A 12,298-nucleotide genomic window follows, 5' to 3' on the forward strand; every position below is an offset into this window, starting at 1 on the left:
TGTAGGTATATTGTTTGCAAATACTGTCACGCCCTAATATTGGGATATATGTCAACCGCAAGTTCGCGCCACTTCCCTCATTCCATCACCAACTATCACGCCTCTGAGAATATGTATAAGGTAAGGCCGGTCACGATGATGGAACCCTTGAGGCTGTACGACAAGTGTATGAAGTATCGCGCTCACTGGCGGTATCCGGAACATGTCATGTCCCAGCCACGAAGCGTTTTTCGTGATTACCTCAATCACCGAGGGCTGCCATGTCCGCTTACGAACTCGAGTGTTTGTAACGCAGCCATACCAGTACACCCCTAAAATTTGACTGAGATATTGATTCTTAAAGCTCAAAAGCCGAGACCTTTGAAGTTGTGTAAGATGCCATGTCTCCCATCCATATGTATACCTAAGTATTAAAAGAGTATTTTAGTCATTTAAATAACTATTATACTGTTTGAAATAATACCATTCATTACATTTTAGAGTGTTATTTAATTATTGATATGCTAAACCATTCGGTTCTGGTAGTAAGTACACGCACAAATATTTACTAGAATGTGTTTTCTATTGGAGGTTGACACCATCGTTTTTTTTTTGAATGGCCTTGTCGTTGCTCTGTACGTAAACAGTGGTAGTAAAATTACTTTTAAATTAATTATTTTTAAAGAAGGGAGTTATTTTCATAGCCCAAGTTTATTGAAACTTTTATAGAAGGCGCGAAGCAAGTTGATTAATGATGTAACGATTTGACACTCGCTAAAGAAAGTTTCAAACTGTGACAAAGTTTTTGAGCCAAAATTATGATATTTACTTGGTTTAAAGGTTTTTATTTTAAATGAAAAAGCATTTATAATAAATCCATATATTTTTAAAGGAATTGTACACAAATTTATTTAAAGTATATTATTGATTTACAATAATAGTTAACAAACTAATTTCATTTAAAAATTTGAAACAAAAAAAAAATAAGCAAATATGTCAAAGAAATCAATACATTAAAATCAAAATATAAATATTCTCTAAATAAATCTTTCTAATAATTATATTTTTTCCTAGGCAAAATATATTAACGTTGTATTGAACTTATAGGAAAATAGTCTTTTTTTAATATTTGATTAAATATATATTTTTTGTTTTCAGTGAATAAAAGAAATAATAAATATATTATTTAAAACTACATAAACATAATAAAAATATTATTTAATTGAATTGTGTGATTTAAAATAAAATGATTATTAAGTATTGTTCCTTATTTGAAACAATTTGGACAAGTCCGATAATAAAACAATATATTATTTTCATAGTAAAGTATGAACGATAAGACTTTTATAAAGTAAAAAGACAAATAGAGCAACTATTTACAAACGAACCATTAAAATTCATAACTATAATATTAACAAGTGTATAAAAAATATGCAAGTCATTAAAAACATACATATTATTATTAATGAATATTTATTATTTTAATGGTAGTTATTGTAATATATTAATATTATATTTTAAAAATTATTTCTTAGTGATAGTGACATTTCAGACTCCTTATATTACAAATACCTTTGATAACGTAATATAAATATACTATAATATACTGTGTATTTTCTATAATAAAATTATGACATTCATAGTGATCATCAATATACATTTATATTATAGAAATGTCAATAAAATATTTTATTTACATATTTACGTTTTTGGGTGTATGTATGACATAAATAAATTCCTATTAATGACTAATTTTGTACAATAAAATATTTCTTCTTTGATTATTCAACGTATAATATATAATATTCACAAAATATTAAAATGAAAAGATGTATTATAAAAATAATTTGCGAGTACTTTAAAATATTTAAATAATGTTGGCAAAACTATGATGATTTTTTAAATTTATTCATTTGTAGATGTTTTGTAAAAATCACTTTAATATATTATTAATATTCTATTTCATATTCCAATGTTGCTATAATTCTGAGTCTAAAAACGAATACATTTACATAATTATAGGTATTTAACATAACTAGACATTATATTAAATGTGATTTTTTTTTTAAATTTCTTCGGTCGTACAAAACTTTTCATCCATATAATTTTTCTCAATGTAAGTATTGTCATTATTATTTTTTAATATAAATAATGTAGGTGTTTGTCTAGATCAATATGTATTTTAAAATGGAAATGCTTTGAATAATATTTTTATAATAACATTTCATTTTGTGTTGTGTTTATGAAGATAATTAATTTTTAAAATATTCTTTTTTACTAAATATTTTTTGAAATACATATTATATGTAATTAATTTGTTTGCAACATATTTAAAATATATAAAATAACATTTATCTATAGATGATTATATTATTTTATTCATTTATGATTGAACAACATAAGAGACCAAAAATAAAAACGTAATTTATATGATACACTATGAATTATATCAATCAATATCTCAAGAGATATGTAAAAACAATATAATGTGCAAATACAATAATATAAAGAAACATAGGTACCTACTTTTAAAATATGACATTATTGTTATTTAATGTTATTAAAACAGCATTATTTATCGATAGCAAACGATTTCGTAAACGTAAATGCACTTACCATGTTTACTACAAACAAAATCATAAAAATAGTCAACTGTTAAAATACGAGGCATTTCACTTCATTGTTCTGCCCATGGCAATTGTACAGCAACTTACTGTTGCCAATAAAATACTTTGTAACCCCTTTTCTGTAGCCGGCGTTGAGTTAAACTTTCATTTCATAATATAAACAACAAACTGTACGACATTTAAAAACTATACATTGTTATGGCATGACAACTTAACTAGCTTTTACACGGCATGTAATGGTTAACTTTCACATTACTTTCATGAGAAATTACGTGTCACTTTTGAGGATTCACTCAAAATGGTTTTCACTGTTATAACTTTCATTAAAACACTGATTCACTTTTAGTATTTATTTCTTTCACTTCAATAATGTATGTTTTTGTAATAAGTATTGTTTATGTACACTGATATTTTATATGATGACTGGCACAATTAATATGCGGGAATTATTTTTAATATTTTTTAATATATAAAACACAACTTATTTCTAAGCATTTAACGTAAAGAGGATAGTAGAAAAAAACTCGTGCGAGTATCAGGATAACAAAAATAATGTAGATATCAATAACAGCGTTCTATGGGCACTGGATGAGACGAGCAAGGCTTGGCCTGCCCTCTGCATGGCGGCCGGGTACTCGCCTGATAGCACGGACATTCTTTTATCTAAGTATATGGAAAAAGGAAAACACAATGTATTAATAATTTGACTATATACATATTATATTATTCACTTGCACATTAAAAATCTATCAGTAATTTAAATACTATTACATTCCGAATTTTTATCATTATCACCCATTGCAAACAAATATTACTATCACCATAATAATGCCATAACGTCTCAGGCACAATTTATTTTTCACAAATTTTAGATATAAAGTCTTGAATAGTTTATTCATCGATTCTCAAAGCTCGCTCTGGACATTTTCAAATCCCCCCTTAGTAAATCAAATGTCATTAATAATGTGGTATTTGTCATCATCGTTTTATGTCAGTGAATATGATGAGAAAATAAAATTCTATATATTGACGTTGTAAGTCTATACTTTCTATAAAGAAAACAGTTTTTCATGATTTTTATTAGGTAGAAAAAATCGCCAGAGCAGATTATGTGACTCGGCGACTCAGTTGTAGAATAAAGTTTTGCTGTACATTTAAACAACACAAATGTCTATAATGAATTACCCCTAGGATAATACATAATTGGGGTTATATTTATGTATTTGTTTTTAAAATAATTAGTTGGTATTGTAGTAATAACTACTTTCTAATACAAAATCAAAGATCTATTGAAATTACGACCTTGAATACTTTATTTTAAATAAAAGTATGGCGTGATTTTGATTTTGGATTCTTAATGATAGTAAGTAATAATTTGTAATTTATTTTTCGCGAATAAAAAATAAATGGATAATAAAATAGTAAAATAGTATATAGTTTGAAGGTAATTTTAGAGAAGTGGCAATATTCCAACGAATTGCCGTCAAAACCTTAGTAAAATTATAATTATGATGGATTGAATAGAGACTATGCTAGTCAAGATATAAATGTATTAAAATATAAGAGCGCTTATGGAACTGAGGTCTGAATCAGGATATCCGTAGGCATGTTTATATTACGATATTGAATACAGGATATAAGATAGATTATGAAAGAGACATCTTGCAACAGTATTTAAGTTTTCGCAGTATATAGGTAATATATAGGTACACACAGGTATACTTAAAATATTGTGGTAAGATAATATAAGCAACAACTCGGTATAATAGACAATAAAAGCAGCTAGAATATTTATATATATATATATATATATATATATATATATGCTGGAATATTTAATTCCTAAGTGGCAACAAATTAATATCACTTTATACAACTTGCCATATTGAGGAAATCTCCACAAAGAAAGGTTCAGATGGAAGGCCAATATTATAACTGAAGATTCTAAAATGTTGTGGTCTTGTGTCTAAGCTCGTTTTTCATTTTTGTGGAGCTCGCTTTGATGACAGTCAACCAACCATCCGAAGAAGCGACTGCACAGAAGTATTATGAATTATATATAAATAATTTTCAAGTGCAAGTAGTTACATCTAAAAAATATTGGAGAAATTCCACGACGTCGGTTAGTAATCGAAGTAATATTACTTAATAGTTACCTACTTTGATTTAAGAAACAAAAATCGATTGCCAAAGTTGCTTGATTTGGAAGAACGCTGATGAGTAGGTATTAAAATTAACCAATAGTTAAAATTTACCGCAATTAGTATGTCACGCCGTAGCATATTGGTTAAATGTGACGAATGGGGCGTAAAACCGGGAGATACGGGGTTCGATTCCCCGTCGGGGTGACTTACTTTAAAAAAAAAAGATTTTTTCTATTGGTTATAATATACTCTCTCAGGAAGTGTTTTTCAAAATTATATATAATATGTATGTACTAAAACATTAAATATAAGCTTAATGGAATTCGTATCATATAACATTATTCAATTATTTGAGTATTTATTGCCTACACCCAAAAATAGTATGATTGTTGAAATAAAGGATTTTTTAACGCATGACATGTCATGCTTATTTGATATAAAAACCAATTATTTTGAGCTGTGACACTTGGAATAATAAAAAAAATATGACAGAATAATAAAAAATGAGTGACATGGCATGTCCAAAAGCAGATAGTGACGCTTGAAAAAGCTCGAAATTCGCAAAGTGAGACGCGAAAAATCTGTCGAAAACATTCAAGTGCCCGATCAAAAATGTCCCTCATGTAAAATTGTCAGTGATATAAAAGTACCCTTTCGCCAGTGGCGTCGTAAGATATATAATATATTATGTTCAATTAACTTTTAATTATTATAATATCGATGGAAAGTTGGTGATGCATTGCATAAAAAAGAATAAGGACTCTTGATAAATTAAGACCGAGTGTGATGCGGGGTGGATTTGTTTGGATGGAACTGTTTGCTAGAGCAAACGTCATTTGTGAAATATTTTTGCACCTTATTATAAGAAATAGATATAATTAATCGATGCCGATAGGATCTTATAGGTCTTCACGGAGTGGACGTTGTAATAACGATAAATGGATGTTAGCCACTTGCTTAACCTATGCAATCTGTACTCTGACACCAATATTGAAATACAATATATGAATTTTCCAGATTCGGGACATTGACACATTAAGGAATAGCAAAATTAATATTGCCGGTTAACTTATGTGGTATATGGTGAATATATGGGTTTGAAACACGTGTCTGGAAAAAAATACGTTAGTTATTTTAGTTCGATTTTTTGAGCATAGGGCGCGACCTAAGTTTCTTTATAGAAAATATTATTTATTGTGGACCTACTTTCATCTTTTATTTACATCTTTCCATATAGCGGTATGTTAAAAAAATGTTTCGATCTCCAACCATAAATATAATAGTACCTACGTAAAGATTCAATTTATTTATTTTCGAACATTTGTATTTTGTATATATTTTTTTATAAATATGAATAAATTATAATGATAAAAAAATGACGCAAGCACTGAAATACCTGACACTGGTCCTGTCCCCGCGAAGGATTAAAATGTTCATCCGCGGATTATCGCGCGGGAAATATGCGTCTCATTTGTCAAGCTCAGCTTCTAACTCGGTGGTATTTGAATTAAAGCGGCTGTAATTACACTTAGGGCTAGACTTGTCGTGTTTAACACGGCAATTTAGCTCAAGCGGGCGGCCATTTCAAATAATTGAGTGTGTTTTTATTTTGCGCGCATTATTGATCGTCCGCGCTTCAGATGCTTATGATGTAGAGCGCGGCTCAACGGAAACTGACGAGTTAAAGTAGCGCAGGAAAACGCGATGTTACTTAGCTAAATTATTTTGAATTAGGAATTTTGTAATTCAAAATTTTTATTGTACTCACTTGTATATTATAAAGCCTAGCGCACATAGTCACAATTAAGCGGAAAACAGATTATAATGACAGAATGAACTACTTTTTTCTTATGTCAACCGAGCTTGTCATATTAATATCATAATGATAATTATATCTCATGTCCAGAAATATAACATTCGTAAAAATGCATATTTTTTATGGCTTACGGTTTTATGATTTACGAAACTTGAAGTTTGTATTATGAATAGACTAAAAATATGATAATTTAAATCATTTTGAAAAAAATCATACTTACCTAAGTCAAACTGTACAATATGAGGGAGGTAGGTACAGCTATTTAGTTGTGTATTGAAATCACATAGGATATTTTGAAATATAACGTTCTTTATCACACTGGATTCGTCAATTTTGAATTATTTAGAAAGTTATTTCTACTGAATTATCAATGACAAATTTATAAAATAAAGAGAGAAAAATATCCGAACCTAATAGGATCATATGGGCCTCCACAGAGTAGAGGTTAGTATTGACAGATTTTGTTTTTTACGAGAGATGGATTTCAGCCACTTGCTCAACTTATTAGGTCCATACCCTGACTCACACACAAATTGAAAAGCAATATGTGTACTTGCCAGACCCAGGATTTGAGCCTGAGACCCACGGCGTGATAGTCCAATACTTAAGCCGCGTGGCCACCGTGGGTGGTGGGGAAAGAAAATTAGTATTGCTGTTATTGGTTTATAAATAAATTAGGCGTGCACATAGTTTACAGTGTATCCTTACATGTGTAACTGTTTTCAAAACATGAAAAAGCGATAGCTAAGAGGTAAGAAATACTATTCATTATAAAATTAGTACCTATGTACATTTTTTACATTTCCATATGCATCGGTTATTTCGTTACTATAATCTTCAATCTGAAATGGATTATAATTACCTAGTTACAAGGTACCTACTGCTTATATTCTAAATTGAAATTGAAAGATCTTAAAAAAAACAGAAAGTATTTATTTTAATAATGAAATTACATTGATAGTGGCAGTACCACTGCCACCACGGTTACAGCTGATAAAATAGATACTTTGAAATAATAATATTGTATTTAAATTCTGAGATAAAGTTTTTGTTCCTTTTCAGTATATTATATCAAATAAAAACAATTGTATTTTAAAAAAAATATTAAAATCAATATTTTATTCTTCATGAACATACATTGAAAGATTTTTTTTTAAATAATGGAGAATATAATTGTGTATATTTACTTGAAAATATTTAATTGTATACACAAATTGAACTATAAAATAAATAGTTTGATTGATTTTAAACTGTCGCCCACGATGTGCTGTTAACGTTTCATTAAAATGTATATAATTTTATATAACAACGTTGGTGTCAATCTACTCTTATAGATAAGTCACATTTTGAAACATAAAACGATGATTGAAAATTCAAATTATTTTTTTCTAATTTGTGCAATACGTAAGCATCATTGTACTTTTAGTACATTATATGAGAATCGGTTTATGTATACGTGGCTTCAGGGCTAAACTAAAATTATTAAATTAACATAGAACCCTTATCATGTAAATAAAAATTGTCGAGTTAATAAAGTTTTAAACATTTCAAATAAAATATATCAATTTAATAGATATTTGTTCGCTTTTATAAACGAATTTTATTTTATAACATTTTATCAAAACCTTAACTTATTACAACGTAACAATAAAAACTTGTTACATCCGAAGTGCTGTACATAATTATATATAATCAAAAGTCACTGTTTGAATGATAAATCAATTTAAATATCCATTTTTTTTATTCAACGAATAATTGACAAGATTTAAGAATGCAACGTTATTTTTATTTAACATACATAATTTGAAAGCGCTTCAGAGAGTATTGTAAGTAAGAACCATTAGTTAAAATTCATCGAAATTAGATAAGATAACTATAGCATTATGGTCAATGCGCGTGGGCGTGAAACCCGAGAGACGCATGTTCGATTCCTGCTGGTTGTCGTATATTTATCAAAAAAGATTTTTGTCTATTGGTTATAATATATTATTATATTTCTCAGAAATGACTTTACTATATTACATAAGGGAAAACAAGATAAGAAGGTTTGTCCAACCATACGTATACCTACATAATAGTATTATTCTATTTTCAGCTTTCTCTCTTATAGAAAATGTAAAAACATAATATTTAACGTAGGTATAGAAGAATTATTGTTGAATTATTTAGTGTGTTTACTATCATTATGAATTTGTAAGAGGCAAGCTTGTATTTTAAGCTGTTATGCCTCGTAGGGAAGCGGTACCACGATATACAACTCGGTTAAATACTAACTGTTTTGCCTTAGAGTCTAGGAAGATTCGGCGCTGGGACAACTGGGCGCTACGTAATCGAATGAAATTCGAATATAAATAGACGATCGTGAATTATAGGTACGTTTAAAATAAATATATATGTAGTTAATATTATATATTATTTATATTAAAACTATTATATTATTAGTAATTTAATACACATGGTGAAAATTTAAATATGAACACGTAAATAATGATTTAATTGTTCATATTATGTTTAACTACTAACGAGAAGAGATTTCCTTTATTTTGCAGGCATGATCATTCTCAATCCGCAATTAAGAAATATATTAAGAGCAAAATGAATTAAAACTACTTAGCTAGTAGATAGAAACTGATTTAAAATTGTTGTCTACTTTCTGTATAAAATCGTAACAAACGTCTATTTATTTCATTTGACAGTTCGGCGTCCAATTTTATTGTCCTGGTGCCCATTTATCTCATTCCCTTGCCTTATCACTATTTTTTGATAAATACGAAAGCTCACCGCCTAGATGAAGATAGATAATGGTACACATGAGAAAGTCTCAATCGGTATTTTTTTTTTCGATAAACTTACTATATTATTCAAAATAATGTAGGTATTTACAATTTTGACTTACTGACAAATATAGTTTTGGCGTCGCAAAATAATATATTGAGTTATGTTATAAAATTTCTCCAAGATTGTTATTAGAGATTGAAAAAAATAAATCTAAGAAATTAATGCTTTTAAACTGTTAAATACACGCCTACCGCTCGTAAACTATTTGGATTATGTCAGTGTCATTGAATGAAATATTATCACCACAAAAGTAAATTTTGGATTCGATAGAATAGGTTTTTGATTATGACTGATATAACCGTAATATATTATTTGCAGTGAGTATTAAAATACCCCAAAGTTTTCTCCTGCATCCATTATTCATTCGTATCACACATATGATATTTTTTCTATTATCTACCCTAAAATTATGCATAGAGTTTTACTTTGAAAAAATATTGAAGAAAATATTCCTGCCTTATATAATAATAACAGAGGTATGACAAATTGAATAAAAACAACCATAAAATATATTATTCATGGCAAATTTTCTATAACTATGTTTTTTGAAAAATGAGATTATCAGTTGCAAAGTCACTATTAAAAATCACGAACATTAAATTTGTAAGTTTTTTTTAATATTTTGACACATCTTTGAGCAATTTTTATATATATTATTATACATCATTTTGCTATCAAAATTGTGTTCGAATAACCAGTACCTATTGATATAATATTATTTAAAATTTTACCGTTTTGAGACGTAATATTGCCAATTGTATTGATTGTTCAATGATAGTAATTATTCTTGTCTAATAAGTATGCATAGAAACCGTTTTTTGTGATTAATATCTTGAAATAACATTTATGGCCTTAACTATCTTCTTAACCATTGCGCTCAGTTTTTGTTTCCCTCCATTAACTAATTAATTGAATACATTAATTTATTATTATTAAAAATATAATATAATATATGTTATACTTACACTTTTTTAAACAAAAACAATAAAATTAATAAAATAACGAATCTTGCTTTAAAATCTAAATACAACATTATTTATTGTGGACTTAAATATTATAATATTATCATGAATAATATTCTCTGTATAGATAGCCTCAGACACATTAGTTAGTATATTTATTTATAGAAACAAAAAATCTTGGATTCGTATAGAAAAAATATGTAATTATCCATTAATATATTTAAGTTTATTGATATCAAATATATTAAGGACGCATGTGCTTAAAATTGTCGAAAATGAAAAGTGTTGGGTTTTGGATGCTAAACGTTAACTAAAAACTCCAGTGGAAAGAAGTTATTATATAAAGGTAAATTAAATTAAAAATATAGGTAGATACTTTAAAAATAAATTTGTATTTTAAAAACAGAAATCATATTATTATATATCTATCAATTTAATATGGCATTATCATGAATTTTACAAGGATTGTTAAGACTCCCAAAAATACTCAAGATTTCGAATATTATACGGTTTATCGACCTTTATATATTGTAATAAAAATGAATACATTCCATTATTTTGCTTCTAGTGAATTTAAAATTCAAATTCTATCAAGTACCCTCTATCGATAGTATTAATATTATTATTTTGTATTGAGTAGATATTTAAAAAAAATGCACATACTTACTACTAAATATAAGTCAATGATAATATTTTTTTGATATTGCTATTACACTTAAAGTAGTATTTAGTACTTAATGTAGGTTGTAGGTATGTTAAAATGTTTTACCGTTTAGAACATGGACTGAGATGGTCCTAGACTGTGCATTGCTGGGATTGCACTGATAAAGACCCGAATCCGAAGGTCTAGCCTGCTGGATGAGCAGGAAGGAAGTAGTCGTCTCTCCCTTTTCTGTGATTACGCTCACCCCTCCTCGAGGCGAGTCGTAACTGATTATCTATAAGAAAAAAAAACACATAAAATAAATTATGCTTTTCACCAAAAAAGTAAAAAAAAAAATAATAATAAATTTAATATAATATGTTAATGCTAGGTTCCACAAAGGAATTTTGTTAGGTTTAAGAAACAAAATATAGTACCTACAGTGGACAAAAGGGTCTTCTTTATTCGCATAAATATCATCTCTCAACTTTACTAGTTAGTTATAGACCTAGCCAAACCACGAAATACCACACACTCTAGTCTACTGCATTTACAGATAGTTATAAATTTTGGTATATTTGGTAATCTTTTCTATAGTGTAAATACCGTGGTGAGAACCACAAAATAAAGATAACACATATTAACGTAATTGGAAAAATCTTCAAACACACCCATTTATTATAATTCGATGATAAATTTAACATTATAAATAATATTCTTCTAAATACTATCATACACTTCGTAGATGGTTGAACAGAAAGGTTGACAACTTCAATCTATCTACGGCTTCCTTTAAAAGTGTTCCTTAGTCGCAATTTTACTATCCACAGATATTATCCAAATATTACATACCTACGTACGTCTTTTTCCAATACTTTTTCTTTCTACAAATAATTATCTTATACTATATAAACTGTATCAATATTTCATACTTTACATGTCGCACCATAAGTACTTTAGTGTATTAACTCTAAAAGTATAGTTTTGAGATATCAGCGTTTGAAGTTACAAATAAATTTCGTACTGTAATATTGCGGTAAGTTTAAGAACTTCATATGAGCTTAATACTTTGGTATATCAAATCAAAATAATACACTAATGCACTAAAAATATACATCACATTGATGCATTACTATAGTATTTCTTAATAATATAGTGAAGCAGTCAACTTTTTGAAATATTTTGAAAATACTTTACTGAAGTAACTCAATTATAACGCATTTAAAATTATGTTTGAGTGACTATATTCTATAAATAAATAAAGCGAAAAATTCTGAATAAAACTGCAT

At 27.8% G+C, this 12,298-nt stretch overlaps 1 protein-coding gene across 1 annotated transcript in view; it reads right to left on the reverse strand.

Moving 5' to 3' along the window:
- Positions 1 to 2,412: 2,412 nt before the first annotated feature.
- LOC147064003 (neurotrimin-like) overlaps positions 2,413 to 12,298 on the reverse strand; it is a 203,296-nt gene continuing 193,410 nt past the window's right edge. The window contains exons 6-7 of the mRNA XM_085958842.1: positions 11,136 to 11,304; positions 2,413 to 3,245 (exon numbers count right to left, since the gene is read on the reverse strand). Coding sequence (XP_085814968.1) covers positions 3,142 to 3,245; positions 11,136 to 11,304 — 273 coding nt within the window. The 3' untranslated portion in view covers positions 2,413 to 3,141. The remainder of the gene's footprint in view (positions 3,246 to 11,135; positions 11,305 to 12,298) is intronic.

This window comes from Rhyacophila brunnea, unplaced genomic scaffold (assembly GCF_057557595.1).
Source record: "Rhyacophila brunnea isolate RB1 unplaced genomic scaffold, BYU_Rbru_1.0 scaffold_8, whole genome shotgun sequence".
Lineage (NCBI taxonomy): Eukaryota > Metazoa > Arthropoda > Insecta > Trichoptera > Rhyacophilidae > Rhyacophila > Rhyacophila brunnea.